General features: G+C 50.8%; 2 protein-coding genes across 2 annotated transcripts in view; one reads left to right on the top strand and one right to left on the bottom strand.

Moving 5' to 3' along the window:
- Nucleotides 1–1,369: 1,369 nt before the first annotated feature.
- On the bottom strand, nt 1,370–13,084 carry COPE (COPI coat complex subunit epsilon). The gene is made up of 10 exons (XM_044456025.1): nt 12,954–13,084; nt 12,127–12,189; nt 8,298–8,398; nt 6,591–6,743; nt 5,387–5,440; nt 5,103–5,184; nt 4,547–4,702; nt 4,267–4,335; nt 2,956–3,030; nt 1,370–1,633 (listed from the first exon to the last, which is right to left on the bottom strand). Exons 1-10 carry the CDS (start codon nt 13,050–13,052, stop codon nt 1,586–1,588), a joined length of 900 nt encoding a protein of 299 aa, XP_044311960.1. The 5' UTR covers nt 13,053–13,084; the 3' UTR covers nt 1,370–1,585.
- Nucleotides 13,085–14,195: 1,111 nt separating this feature from the next.
- DDX49 (DEAD-box helicase 49) overlaps nt 14,196–22,283 on the top strand; it is an 11,856-nt gene continuing 3,768 nt past the window's right edge. Inside the window, exons 1-9 of the mRNA XM_044456018.1 lie at nt 14,196–14,370; nt 15,231–15,354; nt 15,844–15,929; nt 16,131–16,252; nt 16,872–17,059; nt 17,225–17,365; nt 18,570–18,645; nt 18,790–18,866; nt 18,996–19,093. Of these exons, the coding sequence (XP_044311953.1) occupies nt 14,256–14,370; nt 15,231–15,354; nt 15,844–15,929; nt 16,131–16,252; nt 16,872–17,059; nt 17,225–17,365; nt 18,570–18,645; nt 18,790–18,866; nt 18,996–19,093 (1,027 nt within the window). The 5' untranslated portion in view covers nt 14,196–14,255. The remainder of the gene's footprint in view (nt 14,371–15,230; nt 15,355–15,843; nt 15,930–16,130; nt 16,253–16,871; nt 17,060–17,224; nt 17,366–18,569; nt 18,646–18,789; nt 18,867–18,995; nt 19,094–22,283) is intronic.

Raw genomic sequence — 22,283 nt, 5'->3', positions numbered from 1 at the left:
AGCAGAGTTCACCTCTGCCTGCCCGGTAATGCATTATTGTGAGTACAGACCCACGGGGAACCTGGGCGAGACAATAAAGCCTCAGATGGTCTGGACGCTTGGTCTTTCCCACAAACCCGAGTTTTATTCCCTCTTCTCAAATTGAGATTCCGGGATTCTGACAACCTGTTAACCAGATCTTGAAATGTCTGAGAGTTTAAAATTGGTTTTAGATATATATTACTTCTTCTTGTAAAATGTACAGATGCATAAGCATACACCACAAAGTATTGTTAAGATTTTAATCTTTGTGCATACTCAGACACCTTCAGTTATGGAGGGGTACAGAAACAAAACAAATTAACCCTTCACTCAGATGAGTTTTGTACAGTGGTACCTCGACTCACAAACACCTCAGTTCACGACCAAATCGGGTCACGAACAGAAATTTCTGAAAAATGTTGCCTCAGGTCACCAGCTCAGCATCGGGTGACGCGCCTGTGATTGTGCTCGCCTCCCCACCCAGCGTGCCGGCAATTGCACCCTCATTCCCCCCTTCAAATTTTTGTGATTTAAAAAAAAGTAGTTGCAGAACGGATTAACCTTATTTACATTGAACCTTATGGGGAAATTTGACTTGGCTCAGGGCCAATTTGGGCCATGACCAGAGTCCTGGAACGGATTAAGTTCGTGAGCCGAGGTACCGCTGTCCTCACGAGGTCAGACTGGATGGCCCAGGAGACCCCTTCTGACTCGCTCTATTTCTATGCTACTCCTGAATGTTCAAAGGCTGAATGGAATCTGTGCTTGTATGTCGTTCTCTTCTGAACCCCTTTAAAGACCTCCCAACTTCTCGAGACTTCAGAAGAGACCTAAAAGAAATCCTATTGTTTGCAGTCTCCAGAAAAGTAAATGCATCCTGAAATAGGAATACAGATTTATTGTATTCCACAGTGCGTAATATTGTGCTCTACTTGCAGGATGGGAACTTGGGGGGTTATTTGATGAAGCCTCCAGGGAGTGGAGGGGATGCTGACCCGCATCCCCATGGTTTTACTGGCAGATGATGGAACAGTTCCTGGCTTGGTGGCCCAGCAGAAGTTTCCCAGGCAGCGGGCAGTGGGAACAACCCTTCTTTACCCCAGACTGCTCAGAAAGCCTGGTCGGGTTACTCAGTGGCAAATACATTTGTTATTTAAAGCCAGTCCCTCCCTCGGCACCATGACGGCTAGAATAGTATTGTGCCTTTCGGGGAGGAAGCGCTGCCCACTGGCAGAGCAGATACACTGCTGGCTGAAGGTTCCCGAGTTTATATAAGGCGATTAATATCTCCATGATTGGCAAGGTAAATGTTTATATAAGGCGATTAATATCTCTGTGATTGGCAAGGTAAATCTAATGGAAATTTTATTGGGAATGTTTAATGGTAGGTTTCTCACGGTGCTCGCTTTTCACAGGCGCGCCAAAAACGCAGCGGAAAGGGACAACTCGGTGGTGCCTGTGGCTGATGGACACACATTTCGCCATACGAGGGAGGAGCCGACTCCCGCACTTCTCCAGGGCCGCATCCTGTCCCCTGTTGGGAGGTCCTCTTGTGCAGCCGGTCTCACGCGCAGGGGGCGAACTGGATGGCCAGGCGGTCAAATTCATTTTCCTTCAGAAGGGAATGGGGCGGGAGAAAGGTGGTTTTAATTTTAAGGGGAAGGATCAACAAGGGAATTCTGAATCAGTCTGATCCGACAAGAGAGGGGTGTCAGTGCGCTGGCCGATCACTGCTGCACTGCTGCAAGAAATAAACGGGCGAAGGAGCTTGTGCCCCTGAACTATCCAAGTTCGTTGGCTCTGTGTTACCTGCTCTGGTCTTCTCTTCAGTATTGGCCCAGAAGTGCAGTGCTCTTTCCTTTCCTGTCTTCCTCCAACTATTTGCTTCAATATTACGATTTTTTAAAAATCGCTGCTCTGCTGTTTTAGAGGAGGCGGCTATCTGGGGCTAGTAGCCATGCTGGTTGCCTGCCACCTTCCTGGGCCAGAGCAGCCAGCCTGCCTGCATACCCCAGTTGCGGAGAAGCTGGGCAGGGGGAGGTCTGGCACCCATCCTGCTTGGGGGCTCCTGCGAGAGCTGGCTTGCCTCCACGTGAACAGAGTGCCGGACTGGATGGGCCTTGCATCTGGCCCAGCGGGGCTTTTCTTATGCTTGGATTCCTCAGTAGCTCTCAAAGGTTTGCAACAATTGAAACAACATAATGCAATTTTATGCATTCATGAATTGAACTGAATGCATGCATTCAGGAGGCGAGTTCAAAGATTTCTCTAGGGTCCCCTTGCTGTCTCTCGCAGCCGAAACAGTCCTTCGGCATCTTAGAGAGAGAGCGCCTGTGCCCCCACAGACTGCATCCATGGGGCCACAATATTCTTCGGAGTCAGAGATTCAAGATCGGAAGCGCAGCCCTGTGCCTGCGGCTGGGGATCTGCACTCGGTTCCCTCTCCCCGCAAAAAGTTACTGCTGTGTCTGTCGGCTGCAAAGTGTCCTCGAATGGGTGAGCAGGGAGGGGAAGAGACTGGGGAGAGCAGGAGACAAGGCACCCCTGCAGCCCCGGCCTCCTTCCTTCCCACACCCTCTGAAGCACCGCAGCAAGCCGGCTGAAATGGGGCATTCACCGGTGGCGTGGGAAGGGCTGTGAGCAGTGATGGGCAGAAGGAGAATAAAGAAAGAAGGCAGCAATTCCATCATCAAGCGTGTGCCTTCACAGCACAGTCCTTGCTGAGACCCTGAGGAAGGACCGTTAACAAATGCAGTGCGACAAAAACCGACTGTCCTAATTCAAGGACAAAGGGCTTCTCCGTCAAAGGATCAGCACGATCTGTGCCGGAATGGTTGTCCTTTGTTTCAATGCAGCTTTCTTTTATCAGTGACAGGGCCCAAAACTCAAAGCAGCAGCCTCAGTGGAGAGATGCAAGGAAAAAAGACGCATTACCTTGGCCTGGTACTCCTTTATGAAAGGGTGGTTGCGGTGAGCATCCTTCAGTTGCGACAGGTACCGGTTGGTAACCTTGAAAAGAGAGAATGCAGAAGGGACAGAAATAGTAAGATGCCGCCAGAAGGGGAAACGAGATTCTTATAGTTAGTATTATAGCCAAAGTGTTCTAGGTGGGTCATGGCAATTCACAGAAAGCACAAACCATGGATGCAATAAAAAGCATAAATACACACAATTTACAAATAGAATTCAAAAACCATTGGAGCAGCTTAAACAAGCAGTTTGAGAGGTACAAAATAAGCACAATGGGAAAAGCAGAGAGGTGGGGAGAGGAGAGAGAAAAATGGGGGTTGGATAAAATTCTCCAATAAAAAACCCGGATAGTTACTCCTTAAGACAGAGGAAAGGCTGTTTCACTTTTCCGAAAGAAGGGCAATGTTCAAAGGGGCAGAGCATGTTCCATACAAATTTGCTCTCACAGCAGGAGCCAGACGGGGGGCTGACCTGAGCCACCTCTGGCCTCTTTCGTCTGCTCTGGGGAATAATGATTAGCACAACTGAGCAGTGCAGGATTTGGAGGAAGTTGCCCAGGAACCCTGAGCAGCACAAAGCGTTTTGGGGAGGAGGAATGGGGGCTGGTGGGGGGATTGGCTTTGCGGGTGATGGAGGGGGAACATGCACCAGAGGGGGATTAAAGGTGAAATGTTTCGAGGCATTTTCATGCGAGGGTTTTTCTTGCAACATCGGGCTCTACAGGCTGATCCTCCCGTCCTGTGGTGTGGCTTGGACAGAGGCCAAACGGCTGGGGATTTGGGGGAAGGAAAGGGACCTGGGGGGTGCTGCTTTCTGCTTAAAAGGGCAACAGACATTCAGGGAATTACTCCTGGAGGGAGAGTGGGGGACCTGCCAAAATCCAAGACTTCATTACAGTCACGTAATATGCCCCCTTTTAAAAGCATGTCGAGAAGGGCTCAGGCGCAAAAGCTTTGATCGCCGGAACGTTCTGGAGCAACCAAGAATGAGGGCCATGGAGCCCCCTGGCACAAGTGCTGCTGGCTGCATCAGACCTCCAGCTCGCCTAGACTGGCATCAACTGGCTGTGACTTGCCCTGTTCTTCCCCAGCCTTGGCTGAAGATGGCAGAGGTCAAGCCAGGGACCCTCTGCTTCTGCGGCAATTCTTCTCCAGAAGCTGTGGGACCGCCCAAGCCACCCTCTGCCAGGCAAACCGAGGGCCCTTCTCGCGTGGGGGGGACTGCTGAGCAGCCCAGAGCAGGCTCGCTCTTCCCTTCCACCAGGAGCTTGCTCACCTCAGGGGGCTTCCCCAGGTGCTGTGAGAGGACCACGAAGTTGACCAGGGTCTCCGGGTGGCTGCTGTCCTGTAGGAGATCGAGGGACAGGACAGTCAAGAGTGTGGCCTCCGATCTGAGAGGCCGCCCTGCTGAAGACAGGGCAACTCTTTTCCCCGTGGTGCGAGGAGACAAGCGTGGAAGTGGCAGGCCGCTCTCCTTCACCGAGGTCACCCCATGAGCTCCCGTCCTCTTCTCGACGGGACTCTCGCCCGGCCTCTCTCCCGTGGGAAGAACCCACCTTGTCGAGGGCCTCGTGAAGCACACCCTCCGCGTCTTCCCACTTGCCCTGGGCCATGTAGCAGGCAGCCTGGCCGTTCAGCAGCAGGAGGGTGGGGGACCACTTCTCGGCCATCTCCTGGAAGATGTAATAAGCATCCTGCAGTTTCTCGCCCCCCTGGAAAAAAAAAGAAAAGCAGAGCAGCAGTCAGAATGGGGAGTGGAGAACCCACACGGAGGGAATTCACGTGCTCGCTCACTGCCCCTTCCAGACTGGAGTATGTCGGAGGTCAAACGAAGCCTTTTTGTTCCTCTCCTCCACCTGCAACATCTCTTCACGTTAAGAAACAAGGCCATCTTAACTTACTGCCTTATCGATCCAGACCGTCGTCAGGGTTAGTGGAAGCAGAAGGCCAGCACTGCTCTAACTACTGCACCAAGCAGCCTCACCTTTAGCCCAGGTCCAAAAGTCCAACTAGCAGGGGATGAGGGGAGCTGCAGTCCATCCTACCCAGGGGGAAGGGGGTGAGGAAGGAGGCTGTCAAGCACCCCCTTCGGCCCTGGAACGCGGTACCCACCGTGGCCAGGTTCACCCAGGCGGTGGCCAACTGTGTCAGGGTGGCATCTTCGTCTTGCTCTTGCATCTTTTTCAGTTCCTTTCTAGAGGAAGAGGAAGAGGAAGAGGAAGAAAACATGAGCACGGGGAGCAGCAGGTGAGGCTCATGGGGTACCGAGGCGCAAAGGGGGCTGCTGGCACGGTGACTTGCGTTGGCCCCCAAACAACTCCCAGCTCTGGCGAGCTGGAGGAGGCGGCGGAGGCCCCCAGGAGGCAGGACACGTGGCACCATCGCGGGGCTCTTACCGTGCCAGATCCAGGCGGTCCAGCTTCAGCAGGATCTGGATGGTCATCCCCATGCTGGAAGAGAGCAGAGGAAAGCCTGCATTCCATTATCACGTGGCTGGGAGGACACTGGCGGCTGTAAGCAGGGGTTTCCTGCCGTGGGGTGGACTAGAGGACCTTTAAGGTACCTTTCTCGTGGTGATGCAGTCCTCGCCTGCTTTGGGGGCCTCGGATCCTTCCCTGTTCAAGACACGTAGGACCTCCACAGGTGGACAGTTCCTACCTCAACCCAGCTTCCATTTCACAGAAGCTCACGGGGCTGCAGGCAAAGGGGTGGGGCCAGAAAATGCAGCAGAGTTTCTCGCACGTGCTCCTCCTGAAAGTTACCCAGCACCTTGGCAGGCACAGCTCTACCGTTCAGGATGGACAAGGATACATGCAAAGGCCGGGAGACCACCAAACCATCTGTGGTTGGGGGAAACGGGGGAGACCCATGGGACAGGCAGTGCCACCTGGAGAACACCAGGTGGTTGGCCCGGGAGCCTGGGCCGGAGTTTTACACCTCTGGAATAAATTATGTCACTCTGTGAACCGCCTAGAGCATATGGACAAAAAAGCAGCGTATTTGTCCCTAAAATGAAAAACAACAACAACACATACTTTCAGGGTTCTTTTTCCTGGGGGTGACCTGCCAATCCCTGAAGCTGTGAAGGATTATGGGTGTGGAAAATGCTGTTTGACAAAGTGGCGGGTGGGCAGCAGGTTAAGATCAAACAGGGCTATGCAATCTGGCACCATCTGGAGAGCTGGGACTTCCACTCCCATCAACCCCACCCAGTCAAGCCAATAGTCAGAAATTATGGAGCTCGAATTCAAAAGTATCTGAAGGAATTTCCTGGCCACCCTCAGGGGAAAATAATTATCCAACCAAAACTTTTCAGATAAAGTGGGCTAACCGGTCCATGAAACAAGCATGGCATTATAGAAGAGAAGTCTCTGTGTTTTTCAGGGAATGGATGCATCTGGCTGTCGTGAGCGGAACAGGCTGGAGGCGGGGGTCAGACTAGATGGCCTGCGAGACCCCTTCTGACTCACTCTCTTTCTATGTTTCTAAGTCTCTGCCTCTCTTGGGGCACGAGATGGTCTGCAACCAAGGAGAGACGGCATTGATGCTCTGCAGGCAATTCTTGATGCAGACAAGAAAAACTAACATCATCGCACTCACCACTCCAAGCTCTCCCCCTGGTGCAGGGCACGCAGCGCTGCATCCGGGTTCCCATCGTGGAAGTAGACGGAAGCTGCCATCAGCGGGAATGTCGTGTTGGTGACGTCCACGCTCTTGGCCATTTTCTTGTCCAACTCAGCCACAATTGCATCCCTTTAAGAAAGAGAAGGGAAACCGCACAAGGATCAATGCCACGAAACGGGTACAGCACAGGGCTGACTTCTTAGGTGGACTTACTGTGCTTTTCCAGGGGCCCCCAAAAAAGGTCAGTAGTTTGGAACCATGGGAGTGTTGTGGGCATGCTAACAAAATGGCAGCCATGGGGCAGGGGGATGCTGCTTCTTTATTATTTTGGCAAAGTCATAAAAATGGATGGCTGGAAAACACTTCCCCAAAACCAAAGGGACAAGACTAGTCTTTTAAAAAGCAATCTGTCTGGGAGCTCAAGGATGAGGTAGTGCTGGGGTGAGCCCAACGCAAGAAACTTCTCTTTGGAATTTAAGTAAAGACAGGATGTCATGCAGCCAGCTGAAGTAATTTATATGGAATCTCCGGAATTAAAGTGATAACTGGAAAGATGGAGGCAGAAACCAGTTTTAAGACTATTTCCTGAAGCTTAATCTCAAGTCATGATCAATGCAGAAATACAACACAACCAGTATTTAGCACTGCACTTAAAAAAAATTAGTCTGTATGATTGTAAAAGTGATTTCTCTGAGAACGCCAAAGAGGGAAACAGAATTGATTAATAATCCCAGTTCCTACAGTGTCTCCTGAAAATAAGATCAGGTGTTATACTAATTTTTGCTCCATAAGGCACACTAGGGCTTATTTTCAGGTGATATCTTATTTTTTCCATGTATAACTATCTACATTTATTAATGTACAAAATATACATTTATTCATGCACAAAAATATACATTTATTCAAATACAGTCATGTCATTTTCTTCTGGAACATCATCATAACTTTCTAAACCCCGAACTGTGTTGCAACAGACTTACTAAATGCATCCGTCTGGCTGATGCTCTTAACTGGGCCTTATTTTGGGGGTAGGGCTTATATTAGGAGCATCCTGAAAAATCATGCTAGGGCTGATTTTCCGATTAGGTCTTATTTTCAGGGGAAAAGGGTACATTGTGGCAATATGTTCTTCAAGTAGTTGCTGAAGTCACAAACTCTTATTTGAAGCTGGAAGGCCTAGAAAAAAAGGTGTTTTGAGGCTGCCTCAAAAAACCAGAGATTTATTCCAATGGGCCTCCTTGGGGAAGGGGCAGCAGAGCAGGGCAAGAAAACCCCAGTAAGGCTTCGGCCAGCGGGCCACACCCCAGGGCCCGCACAACCCCATCATCCGTAGCCAGCCACGACACGGTCCTGCCTGCACTGGTAGATCAGTGGGTCCTGCTTTTGAAAAGAGCGAAATAAGAGGGACCGGCCAGTCCTACAGTCAGCTCTGCAAACAAACTGGCAGCGGCTGCAGCAGTTTTAATACCAGGGCAGAATCTGCCTCCTTGCGGATTTCAAGCTAGGCAGTGACTCCTAAGCCAGGCTGAAACGCTGAAACGTTTCAAGATCAGCCCAAGTGTAGAGGGCCCTGGGATTTTAAACAAGGGACACAGGACACACACCTGCACCTCCGCCCTGCTAAGGAACAGGTGCGTTTCCAGGAAAGGACCCTCATCTCCACCAGGCGAGAGTCCTACTCACCTTTGGCGCTCGTTGGAAAGGTATTCGGCAAACATCCGCACAGCCTGGAGTTCTGGACAAGCACTGGGCTTGATTTCATCTAGCACCACACCGTATTTTCGCTGTGCGTGGGAGCGAGAGCGAGAGAGAGAGAAGGGGAGATAAAAAGAAGAGAGAGAACGGGATCTTATTTCTACAAAGCTTGAATATGAATTCATGATGGCGGAGCCCAAACAGGCTGCCTTGGAAATCCTGTCCTAAGGAGGCTGGGAGGGAAACGGATGGCCCGCTAGATGTTGCTGAACTCGGACTCCTCAAAGATAGGCTACATGGGCTAGGAGCTGTACGCAAACCTCCCACCCAGGGAGTCATTCTGGTGAATGGGCAGGCTAGAATTTGAACACATAAACCTCCAGTAGGAAATCAAAATAAGGAAGACTTTTTTGAATCCGGACTGTGCCATCAGCTGGCAAAAGTCAGAAGAAGCCTCAGGAATGCCTCCACAAACTCAAATATTTATGTTCTTGAGGGAGAGACATGGTGCTAAGCCTTTATTATTTGGTAAACTTGCTAACCCCCTCATGGATCACTGCCTTGCCGTGGCGAAGGGGCTTGCGTAGCTCAATGAAGCTATGAGCTATGCCGTGCAGGGGCACCCAAGGCGGACAGGTCATAGCAGAGAGCTGTGACAAAAGGTGATCCACTGGAGAAGGAAATGGCAACCCACTCTAGTATCTTTGCCATGAAAACCCCATGGACAGTACCAAAAGGCAAAGAGATATGACGCCAAAGATGAGCCCCTCAGGTCGGAAGGTGTCCAATGTGCTACTGGGGAAGAGCGGAGGGCTAGTACTAGTAGCGCCAGAAAGAGTGAAGCGACTGGGTCAGAGCCGAGAGGACACTCAGCTCCGGATGTGTCTGGTGGTGAAAGGAGAGTCCGATGCTGGAAAATCTATACTCCACAGGAACCTGGAATGCAAGATCCATGAATCAAGGCAAGCTGGACGTGGTCAAACAAGAGATGACAAGACTGCACATCAACATCTTGGGAATCAGTGAACTAAAATGGATAGGAAAGGGTGGATTTAATTCAGGTGACCATCAGGTATACTACTGTGGGCAAGAATCCCTCACAAGAAATGGAGCAGCCTTCATAGTCAATAAATGAGTAGGAAAAGCAGTACTGGGATACAATCTCCAAAATGAGAGAATGATCTCAGTTCAAATCCAAGGCAAACCATTCAGCATCCCAGGAGTCCAAGTCTGTGCCCCAACCACTGGTGCTGAAGAGGCTGAAGTTGACCGGTTCTATGAAGGCCTACAACACCTTCTAGAATCAACACCAAAAATGATGTCCTCATCATCATGGGGGATTGGAATGATAAAGTAGGAAGCCAAAAGATAACCAGAATAACAGGCAAGTTTGGCCTTGGAGTACAAAATGAAGCAGGGCACAGGCTGGCAGAATTTTGTCAAGAAAAGACGCTGGTCATAGCAAACACTCTTTTCCAACAACCCAGGAGATGACTCTACACATGGACATCACCAGATGGTCAACACAGAAATCAGATTGACTATGTGCTCTGCAGCCAAAGATGGAGAAGCTCTATACAGTCAGTAAAAACTAGACCAGGAGCTGACTCTGGCTCAGATCATGAGCTTCTTCTTGCAAAATGAAGAACTATGGATGGAAGTTCACAACATTGTACAAGAGGTAGCAACTCAAACCATCCCAAAGAAGAAATGCAAGGAAGCAAAATAGCTGTCTGAGAAAGCTTTACAAATAGCTGAGGAAAGAAAGGAAGTGAAAGGCAAAGGAGAAAGATACACACAATTGAATGCAGAATTCCAGAGAATAGCGAGAAGAGATAAGAAGGCTTTCTTCAATAAACACTGTAAGGAAATAGAGGGGGGGAAAGTAGAATGGGGAAGACTAGAGATCTCTTCAAGAAAATTGGAGATATGAAGGGAATGTTTCATGCAAAGATGGACATGATAAAGGACAACAATGGCAGGGACCTAACAGAGGAAGAAGAGATTAAGAAGAGGTGGCAAGATTACACAGAATAACTATACAAGAAAGATCTTAATAACCTTAAAAAGATCTTAATCTTAATAATCTGATAACCAGGATGGGGTGGTCGCTGACCTCGAGCCAGACATCTTAGCAACAACAAAGCTAGTGGAGGAGACAGTATTCCAGCTCAGCTGTTCCAAATCCTAAAAGATGATGCAGTAAAAGTGCTGCACTCAATATGCCAGCAAATTTGGAAAACTCAACAGTGGCCACAGGATTAGAAAAGGTCAGTTTACATTCCCATCCCAAAGAAGGGCAATGCCAAAGAATGTTCAAACTACCGCACCATTGCACTCATTCCACATGCCAGCAAAGTTATGTTCAAAACCCTACAAGCTGGGCTCCAGCAGTATGTGGACCAAGAACTACCAGAAGTACAGGCAGGATTTCAAAGAGGCAGAGGAACTAGAGATCAAATTGCCAACATACGCTGGATCATGGAGAAAGCTAGGGAGTTCCAGAAAAACATCTGCTTCTGCTTCATTGACTATACTAAATCTTTTGATTGTGTGGATCACAACAAATTGTGGCAAGTTCTTATAGAGATGGGAGTACCAGACTATCTTATTTGTCTCTTGAGAAACCTAAATGCGGGTCAAGAAGCAACAGTGAGAACTGGACACGGAACCACTGATTGGTTCAAAATTGAGAAAGGAGTTCAGCAAGGCTGTATACTGTCACCTTGTCTATTTATATGCAGAGAGAAAGGTGGGGCTGGATGAATCACAAGCTGCCAGGAGAAATATCAGCAACCTCAGATATGCAGATGATACCACTCTAATGCCAAAGTGAAGAGGAACTAAAGAGCATCTTGATGCAAGTGAAAGAGGAGAGAGCAAAAGTTGGCTTGAAACTCAACATCAAGAAAACTAAGATCATAGTCTCCGGTCCTCTCACTTCCTGGCAAATAGAAGGGGAAGAAATGGAGGGAGTGACAGATTTTATTTTCCTGGGCTCCAAGATGACCACAGATGGGGACTGCAGCCAAGAAATTAAAATATGCTTTCTTCTTGGGAGGAAAGCTCTGGCAAATCTAGACAGCATACTAAAAAGCAGAGACATCACCCTGCCAACAAGAGTGCATATAGTCAAGGCTATGGTTTTCTCAGTTGCAATGTATGGCTGTGAAAGCTGGACCATAAGGAAGGCTGAGCACCGAAGGATTGAGGCCTTTGGATTGTGGTGCTGGAGGAGACTCCTGCAAGTCCGTTGGACTGCAAGGTGATCAAATCGGTCAGTCTTAGAGGGGATCAACCCTGACTGCTCTTTAGAAGGCCAGATCCTGAAGATGGAACTCAAATACGTTGGCCACCTAATGAGAAGGAAGGACTCCCTGGAGAAGAGCCTGATGCTGGGAAGGATTGAAGGCAGAAGAAGGGGGCGGCAGAGGATGAGGTGGCTGGATGGAGTCACTGAAGCAGCTGGCGTGGGCTTAGGCGGACTCCGGGGGATAGTGGAGGACAGGAGGGGCTGGAGGAATGTTGTCCATGGGGTCGCAATGGCGACTTTATGACTAGCAACATCAACACCAACAAAAGTTGCTAAATGATGCCTCACTGGCTATTTAACAAAAATGACGCGCAACTCATGTTTTTTGTGGATTTTAATTGTAAACCACTTTGGAAGCCTATCTTGGCAGGAAATTGAGGGACAATGATCTTCTATAAACAAACATCACACCTTCAAAGCTAAAACACCCCACAGTTTCAGGAACAACTGCCAGGTCTGGAAGCAGCTTCCCTCTACTGTCTCACACCAATCCATTAGCCTTACCTGGGCAATGTAGGCACGATACAAGAAAACGTCCCTCTCTACTTCTTTCGCAGAAGTTGACGGCTGAAAGGAATAGAGAGAAGGAAAATCGTTTCCTAGGCAGCCTAAACAAACAGACAAACAGCCCACCTAACGTGCAACTCCGGCAAGTTCTGTGGGACTGCAGCCTTCAGCCTCATCCAGCCCTGCTGGGCAGCTGCACTCTACAGCATCACTTAAGGGGGAGCCCAGACATTGGGCTCAAGAAGGCATTGCTACCGCCTGCTTCATTTTACCCTTCCCAGCCAGAAAGGACCTCCGTAAAAGTTCTGCAGCCAAAAACGATCCCCTGAGTCAGGCTGCATCAGGCTCTTCTCTCCCGCTTGCTTTTCCTTTCATGCTGCCTTGCAGATTTCAAGTCTGACAGCAAGGACTGTCTCGCTCTGGGAACCTCTGGAGCAGGCTAGGGAGATGCAAACTACCGTAGGCCAAGGTATCACAGAAACACACTGCAAGTATTAAACGGTGGCACGGTGAAGCGATGGGGTGAACGAAGGTCTGCGAGACCTGGGTTCTAGCACCCTCGTGGCGAAGCCTAATTACATCTACTTCCTGCTCTGAGCACTTCCAGGAAAGCAAGGCGGCTGCCACAACCCCCCTTTCCGTTCTGCCCTCACGACAACTCTGCGAGGCAGAGTAGCGCAGTCCGGGCCGGGCTTTCAGGAAGGAAGCCTTGACAGCTCCCCAGGCGGGCTGCCTCCGAGGGCGCAGCACGCAAGGGTACGGCACGGAGAGCGCAGAGGATACCGCCAACCGCCGGCCAGCCCTTTGGGGCGGCCGCGCCTCACCTTCACGCGCTGCGCCTCGTTGATGGCGGCCTGCGAGGCGCCGATGTAGAAGCTGTTCCGCACGTCGAAGAGCTCGTCGGCCTCGCCCGTGGCCGCCATCGCCGCAGCCCTGACACGTCCGCTGCCTCGCGCGCAGGCGCGGCGCAAAGCGCGCCGGGAGGGCGCCCGGGCCGGCCAATCGGGAGAGGGAGAGGCGCGCGGCCTGCTGGGAGGAGTGGCTTTCATTAAGAGGGTTCAATAGGCCGGAAAGGCCCTGCGCGAAGAACGACGCGTAGAGCGAGGAAATCTAGACTGACGCGAGGAGCTGGACGTCCAGGGGCTTACCTAGCGCCACGCTGAACGGCACGGGCGGATACAGAAACTGCCCCCTAGTTTCTTGCCCTGCCTGGGCAATTTTCGGATGGTCCCAATAAAGCCTTGGCCTCGTGTGGATCGTTATTTATTTATTTATGGGAGTTATATCCCGCTTCCCCCCCATGAGCTTGTAGTGGTTAAGAGCATGGAACTGGGACTCAGACAACCTGGGTTCTAGTCCCCACTCGGCCATGGAGCCAACTGGGTGACTTTGGGCCAGTCACAGACTCTCAGCCCAACCTACCTCGCAGGGTTGTTGTTGTGGGGATAAGATGGAGGAAGAGAATGATGTAAGCTGCCTTGAGCCTTTTGAGGAAAAAGGCAGGATATAAATCCATAAATAAATAAATAAATAAAAATAAATAAATAAAAATGAGCTCAAAGCGGTTTACATCCTTCTCCTCCTCCTGCTCTCAATCTTGTTCCCCACAACAACGTTGCGAGGTAGGCTAGGCTGAGAGTCTGACTGCCCAAAGCCCCCGTGTGGGCGCCACGGCTGAGCGGGACTAGAAGTCCGATCGCCTGAGTCCCAGCCCCGCGCTCTTAACCACGGCAGCACGCCGGCTCTCAGACTTAACCCCGCAATGCACGGATGCTCTTTTAGCGTGCGGGTCTAGGTCAGGACGGACGGACGGACGTTCAAGGGGAACGCAGAACACTGATGTCGCTCGCAGAACCGATTCGTGAGGCTATAACGCCGGCCCGGTTCAGGCGCTAAGGGTGCCGGGAGTCGTAGTCAGGCAGCAGTCCTCGGAGTCTCCGCGAGCCGGCGCCCGAGAGCGACTTCACGAAGGGAAGAGGCGCGTGGCACGTGACCGGCGCGGCCCCGCCTCGCCGCGGTGCCTCTTGGGATTGCTCCCACGGCGCATGCGTCCTTCTTTCTTTTGCTTCCCCGGCGCCGTGAGGCAGCTCCGCGTGCCGCCGGCGCCGGCACCACCAGCCTCGAGAATGGCCGCCTTCCGCGCGCTGGGCTTGGCTCCGTGGCTGGCTGCGCAGGCGGAGCAGATGGGCCTGGTGAGGCCCACGCCGGTGCAGGAGGCGTGCATCCCGCCCGCGCTCCAGGGTAAGCCACCCCCCCGCCAGGGGCGCGAGGCCCCCTCCCACGCCCGCCTTAACAGCTTCAGGGGCCCCGCCCACCCCCCAACGTTCCTTGGGGCCACGCCCCTCGCAACTCGCTTCCCAAAGCCCCGCCCTCTGAGCTCCTGAAGCCACGCCCGGCAGTCCCTTGCCCACCTAGGCCCCGCCCACCAGCCCCTCCTGCCTCTTCCCCAGGCCTTGCCTCAGATCTGTAAGCCACGCCCACGTGAAAGCCCCCCCCCCGGCAGCGAGACCCCCCTTGGCTTTTCCTATCATACGTTATTGCATTACAGTGTTTTAGTCCTGCTAGTCCACCGGAAAAGGCCCTAAGAGGGGCTTTGGGGCAACAGCAGGGAGGCCTCTGCCCCAGCTGAGAGTCACTGCATAAAAGGAAATGCAGATGGGGAGGGAAGAGGAAAACGGGAGGTGGTCTGGCGGAACGACCCTGCTTCTCTCCTCACCTTCCTCAGCGTTACTCTCAGGATCTGCGCCGTTCCATCGTTCTTTGTGTTGCCTTTTGAATTTGAACTCTAAGGCTCACCTGCCTACTTCACGCCATTCCTTGTCCAGCCTTGTGCATTGGCTGCCAAGTGCTTGACGGCTTACTTTTTCTGCACTCTGTGGCTGCCCTGGGCTCCCAAATCCCCATTCTTACTTTGTTCCTTCCAGGGGTTCCAAGATTTCTTATGCTACCCAAATTGGCCATGATCGAGTTCTTTTGGACACAAGCAAAATCCACCCCTTTTTGTGTCCACCAAGTTACTTTATTTATTGTTTTTCCTGCACCACAAAGGAACAAATGGAAACTTCATTTTCAGGGTAATACCCCTGTTTTGCCTCTTGCAGGCCGCGACTGCATGGGCTGTGCCAAGACAGGAAGTGGCAAGACAGCTGCGTTCGTGCTGCCGATCCTGCAGAAGCTTTCGGAAGATCCTTATGGTATTTTCTGCCTTGTCCTGACACCAACCAGGTAAGGGCATGTCTCCTCTTTTCACCAACCCAAAAAAGGACCTGCCAATTTGCAAGAGACATGAGGGGCAGATAGATGAGTTTACTGCCTGTTTCTCATAGATGACATAGAGGGATTGTTGAAACCATGGGTCCTCAAACTACGGCCTGCGGGCTGGATGCAGCCATTTATCCAGCCCACCATGGCTCGCTACACGTGTGTGCGCCCATGGCGAGGTGCTGGCTTGCTCGCAAGGAGATGGCTTTGGACTCGCTCGGAGAAAAGGATCTCCTTGTGAGCAAGCCGGCGCCTTGGACTCGCTGGGAGAAAACAATCTCTGCACACGCACGCCCCTGCCTTTCTGCGTGCGCACCCCCCCTGCCCCGGCCTGCGCCCCCCACCCATCTCTGGCACCTTTCAGCTGGCCCTCTGTTCAAAATGTTTGAGGACCCCTAGCTTAAACCATTCTTTTGATAACTTATTTTCCTTCGTCCCACTTTTTTTGTGCAGGGAACTGGCCTACCAGATCGCTGAGCAGTTCCGTGTCCTTGGGAAGCCGTTGGGCTTGAAGGATTGTATCATCGTTGGCGGAATGGGTACGTAAGCGGCATATGGGAACCGGAGAGCTTCCTGCAACACCCATCCGGTTAAAACTTGCTTTGACAATCTGTCAAGCGGATTTATTTTTTTTTTAAGCTGCTCGGCGTATTGGCAGATAGCGGGATGGGAGCTTGTGTGCAGGTTTTGAGCTTTCTCCTTCTGGAGAGAACTGAAGCACGGCCCCGCTTGCATTGCAGATATGGTGACCCAGGCCCTAGAACTTTCCCGGAAGCCCCACGTTGTCATTGCGACTCCAGGCCGGCTGGCTGACCACCTCCGGAGTTCCAGCACCTTCAGCCTTCAGAAGATCAAGTTTTTGGTAAGGTGTTGTGCACAGGATTGTCTTAATTCTAGAGCGGGCAGCACAGACAAGGCTTGGCTTGTCCCTTGCATCCCCCCGAGCCCTAAGGCCTGGCAACAAACTTGCTTGGGTGGATGGCGGACAGAAGCCCAGATTCCACGCTGGGGGCACAACTGCAGAATACAGAGCATCACCTTCGGCAAATTGGGCCGATGGTTATTCCCTCTGTTCTCTCCTCCCTGCCCCGTGAGCTCACCTTCCCAGCAGGAAGGACTTCCTTTTTAAAATGGACTTCCCCAGGCTGGTGTCCCTTCAGTGCGCTGGGCTCTATCTTTCCCAGCTGCTGCACACCAGGATTGGTCAGAAGTGTGCTGCAGCAGGGCAGCCAGTCGCTGAAGGCGGTTTGGAAGCTTCCAGTAAGAAAAATGCGGCTCAACATGATAGGATAAAACATGTCCTGTCACCTCTGGAGTGCAGCAGTGCAGGCCAAGGTGGGGGGGGTCACGGCTGGGAATAAGCTGCCAGGGGAGTGGCTCAGCTTTCTTGAGGCGGCTGCAGGGAAGGGTCTTGTTCCAGCTGTCCCCACGCAGTCCTCCAGCAGCAATCCCCTCGTGACTCTTCTCCTGCGCCGGCTCAGGTTCTGGACGAAGCCGACCGGCTGCTGGAGCAGGGCTGCACTGACTTCACCCAGGACCTGGAGGTCATCCTGGCAGCGGTCCCCGCCAACCGGCAGACGATGCTCTTCAGCGCAACACTGACAGACACGCTGAGCCAGCTCAAGCAAATCGCCATGAACCGGCCGTTCTTCTGGGAGTCCATGTCAGAGTGAGTTTCCTGCCCCCTTCCAACATTGCGTCTGGAGGGTCATTTTGGAGCTCCGGAGGAAATTGATACTTTTGGGGTGCCAAGGAGCAATTAGACAAATGCTGCAGTCGCCCAACTCTTCTTCAGTTTCACTGGGATCTCTCTCCCCCACCCCCACCCCCCCAGCGTGCAGACAGTGGAGCAGCTGGAGCAGCGTTACCTGTTGGTGCCAGAGAAGGTCAAGGATGCCTACCTCGTCCACCTGGTCCAGACGTTCCAGGATGAACATGAAGACTGGTCTATCATCATTTTTACCAACACCTGCAAGTGAGTGTGACCGCTGTCTAACGCATTCTCTCTCTGCTCCTGTCTTTTTGGGTCCTCCCTGACTCCCACTGCTTAAGACAGGGGCAGTGTCATTGCCCAGTGCTGGCTTGGTAGACAGAAGCACCCTCATGGCATAAAGGCATTCTCCTTGAGAAAGAAAACAGTGTCAGAACAAATATAGCGGTACCTCGGCCCACAAACACCTCACTTCATGACCAAATTGGGTCGCAGACAGAAATTTCAGAAAAATTTTGCTTCAGGTTGCAAACTCCACATCAGAAGACGACCGCGATCACGGCCATGTTGCCGCACGAACACGATCGCAGCCGTCTTCCCTGCATGATCGCCATCGCACGATTATGGTTTGGACTTTCCCTCCAAACAATACCCTCCCCCCAGACCTAGGTTAGTGCTGTCTACTGTACTGTACTTTGTTAATTTGTTGTTCTTTGTCACTTTGCTTCAAATTTTTCTGATTAAAAACAAAAAACAAAACCCGGAACAGATTAACCTCATTTACATTGAACCTTATGGGGAAATTTGACTTGGCTTACAACCAATTTGGGTCGCAACCAGAGTTCTGGAATGGATTAAGTTCGTGAGCCCAGGTGCCACTGTAGACTGTTCCTACTTTTCCTGGAGATCAAGCTGCAGTCATCCTTTTTCGCTGGCTTGCACAAGACATCTTGCGGATCCGGGCTGGCCCTGCCACGAGGCGGGGTGACGCTTTTACGTCAGGTAGCGGATGCTGAAAGGTGGCAGCCTCGTGATGGAGGGGAGAGTGCCATGCCGCTTGGCCTGGTCTGTGCTCCCTAACCGAACCTGCTGCCTTTGGGTGCAGCGTAGGATTCTGCCCGCTCCTCAGCACGGAAGGCAGATGCCTCATCCGTCCCATGCTGTTTTTGCACTGGGAATTAGTTCAGGCAGCAGAACAAATTCTGCTGTACCTGCTGGCAGTGGAAAGCTTTATCCTCACGGCAGGCCAGCAGGAGGCCAGTGAGCGCATGATTCACCCCACTGAACCAAGGTCTGACCCTCTGTCTACTTTCAGTTTTGTCTCAGTTGGGAGAGCAGGGTGCAGTGAGGGTGTTCCCAAGCAGCTGCAGAGTCCCCCCCCCCCCGCCCCCAAAGCACGTCTCTTGCAGGCTGGCTCTTGCCCTGCTGCCGGCTGTATTGAGATGGCTCGGCCTTCTGGATTTTGCAGGAACTGCCAGATTCTGAACATGATGCTCAGAAAGTTCAACTTCCCCTCGGTGGCTCTCCATTCCAGCATGAAGCAGGTGAGTGAAGACAACAGTGGGGCGGGGGGGGCGTTCCCTTGGGCTGTCCCTGGTGCAGGTCACAGCACAGGGCCAGCCCTGCTTCAGCAAGCTTTCAACACCCCCCCGTGACTTCGCTGCCTCCTCTCTGATTCTCGTTGGCAGAAGCAACGTTTTGCTGCACTGGCCAAGTTCAAATCCAGCGTCTTTAAGATCCTAATTGCTACCGACGTGGCAGCCAGGTAGGTGAGGGGGTTTTCTGCAGTTTGCTGTGTTCCTTCCACCCGAGGGCTCTTTAGCAGAGAAGGGACTTGGCCAGCCTCGTGTGCCTAACCCCAACCCCCTCCTCTGTGTGTTTGCTTTGGATTTAGGGGGCTTGACATCCCCACGGTCCAAGTGGTCATCAACCACAACACCCCAGGCCTCCCGAAAATCTACGTCCACCGGGTGGGCCGGACCGCCCGGGCAGGTGAGAGCAGCTCCGTTACCACGGGTTTTCTTGTAACAACGATCCCTTTGTTACTGGTTGGCATGGAAACAACCTTAAAAGGTGGTAAATGTTGTAGCAGCAACCTCAGGTTCCCTGCATGGGGGCAAGCGCCAGTTTGGAAAATCATCAATGGGGCAACACAAGAGTCTGAGAAATGAGATTGTTCTTGTTGTTAGTTGCGAAGTCACGTCCGACACATCGCAACCCCATGGACAACACTCCTCCAGGCCTCCCTGCCCTCCACCATCCCTCGGAGTCCACTCAAGCTCACGCCGACTGCCCCAGTGACCCCATCCAGCCCCCTCATCCTCTGCCGTCCCCTCCTTCTTTTGCCATCTATTGTGCCCAGCATCAGGGTCTTCTCCAGGGAGTCCTTCCTTCTCATTAGGTGGCCAAAGTATTTGAGTTCCATCTTCACTATCTGACCTTCTAAAGAGCCGTCAGGGTTGATCTCCTCCAGGACTGACCGGTTTGATTGCCTTGCGGTCCAAGGGACTCGCAGGCATCTCCTCCAGCACCGCAATTCAAAGGCCTCGATTCTTCGGTGCTCAGCCTTCCTTATGGTCCAGCTTTCACAGCCATACATTGCAACTGGGAAAACCATAGCCTTGACTATATGCACTTTTATTGGCAGGGTGATGTCTCTGCTTTTTAGTATGCTGTCTAGATTTGCCATAGCTTTCCTCCCTAGGAGCAAGCATCTTTTAATTTCTTGGCTGCACTCCCTGTCTGTGATGATCCTGGAGCCCAGGAAAATAAAAACTGTCACTATCTCCATTTCTTCCCCTTCTTTTTGCCAGGAAGTGAGAGGACCGGATGCCATGATCTTAGTTTTCTTGAGGCTGAGGTTCAAGTCAATGTTTGTGCTCAGCCTTGCCGAACTCCTTTCCCAATTTTGAACCAATCAGTGGTTCCGTGTCCAGTTCTCACTGTTGCTTCTTGACCCGCATCCAGGTTTCTCAAGAGACACATAAGATGGTCCGATACTCCCATCCCTTTAAGAACTTGCCACAATTTGTTGTGATCCACACAATCAAAGGCGTTAGCATAGTCAATGAAGCAGAAGTAGATGTTTTTCTGGAACTCCCTAGCTTCCTCCATGATCCAGTATATGTTGGCAATTTAATCTCTAGTTCCTCTGCCTCTTGCCTGTAATTCTGTTGCCTAAACTCCTACCTGTAATTCTGGTAGTTATCGATCCACATACTGCTGGAGCCCAGCTTGTAGAATTCTGAGCATAACTTTGCTAGCATGTGAAATGAGTGCAATGGAGCAGCAGTTTGAACAATCTTTGGCATTGCCCTTCTTTGGGATCGGAATGTAAACTGACCTTTTCCAATCCTGTGGCCACTGCTGAGTTTTCCAAATTTGCTGGCATATTGAGTGTAGCAGTTTTACTGCATCGTCTTTTAGGATTTGGAACAACTGAGCTGGAATATTGTCTCCTCCACCAGCTTTGTTGTTGCTTGGACTTCCTAAGGCCCATTTGACTTCACCTTCCAGGATGTCTGGCTCGAGGGCAGTGACCACCCCATCCTGGTTCTCAGGGATGTTAAGCTCTTTCTTTTACAGTTCTTCTGTGTAATCTTGCCACCTCTTCTTAATCTCTTCTGCCCCTGTTATGTCCCTGCCATTTTGGTCCTTTATCACGCCCATCTTTGCATGAAATATTCCCTTCATATCTCCAATTTTCTTGAAGAGATCTCTGGTCCTCCCTATTCTATTGTTTTCTTCTATTTCTTTGTACTGTTCATTGAAGAAGGCCTTCTTATCTCTTCTAGCTATTCTCTGGAATTCTGCATTCAATTGGGTGTGTCTTTCTCTTTCTCCCTTGCCTTTCGCTTTCCTTCTTTCCTCAGCTATTTGTGAAGCTTCCTCAGACAGCCATTTTGCTTTCTTGCATTTCTTTTTCTTTGGGATGGCTTTAGTTGCTGCCTCTTGTACAATGTTGCAAACTTCCATCCATAGTTCTTAAGGCACTCTATCAGATCTAATTCCTTAAATCTATTTGTCACCTCTATTGTATATTCCTCGGGGATATGATTTAGGTCATACCTGAGTGGCCTAGTGCTTTCCCCTACTTTCTTCAATTTAAGCCTAAATTTTGGAACCGGAAGCTCATGATCTGAGCCACAGTCAGCTCCTGGTCTAGTTTTTATTGACTGTATAGAGCAGGGGTCGGCAACCTTTAACACTCAAAGAGCCATTTGGACCCGTTTCCCACACAAAAGGAAACACCGGGAGCCACAAAACCTTTTTGACATCTAAAATGAAGATAACACTGCATATATCGTTTTTTACTTTTATTCTATGTATAAAAAAAACTTCAGTGTGTTGCATTTATGAAATCAATGAACTGCTACAGAGAAAACAAATTTTTATTTCTGCATGCAACAAAAGCATTTTGACCCCCCCCCCCGCCAAAAAAAAGATGCTGGGTTGAAGGTTACTTTCAAATAAAATACTCAATGTCTATCTGATTCCTCCTCGTATTTATGAAATAAAAAGCCAAACTTGAATTATCCACCTGCAGCAAACCAAAAATGCTGACTGCTTCTTTGTGCCCTCATCCTTTTATCACGTGGACTGGAGGGTGCAATCAGCTGTCAACCTGAATGAAAAAGGGACTAATTGATACTTTCATACAGTAAATAGAGTTTCTGCAATACAAGAAATATAAATAATAGTCTGGTGAAATATTGAACAAACATCCCTCTCCCTGTGTAATAATGTTGCTGGAATTTTTATAAGAATCTTCTTAAAACAAGGAAGTAGATCTACATTATGATTTAGCTCCTGCTCTTGTTCAGTCACTAAAAACAGTTATTTTTAATCTTACATTATAAACTAGTAGAACTCCTTTCATATATTTTGAATAGGAGAACAGCTTCCTGCAGAGTCAAAGTTAGTGCTGAAGGGCTGCATGCATTAAACAGCAAGCCTCATAAGTTCCTCAGCAGTAAAAGCAAATGGATCTACCCACGTACCATTAAACGTTCGGTTTTCTTCAGAAACTTTTCTTCGATTTATCCATGGTTGGCCTACTGGGGGGAAAAAGCTCAGTAAATCAGCGCAGGTTGCAGATCAGTAGCTGTGCCAGAGATACAGGTGTGTTTAGTGATTGATTAGCAGATAAACAGTCAAGTGCTGTGAATTGTGACAGGTCCCA

This window comes from Varanus komodoensis, unplaced genomic scaffold (genome assembly GCF_004798865.1).
Source record: "Varanus komodoensis strain SLA01 unplaced genomic scaffold, ASM479886v1 scaffold80, whole genome shotgun sequence".
In the NCBI taxonomy this organism is placed as follows: domain Eukaryota; kingdom Metazoa; phylum Chordata; class Lepidosauria; order Squamata; family Varanidae; genus Varanus; species Varanus komodoensis.
This window is presented reverse-complemented; position numbering and strand designations above follow the sequence as displayed.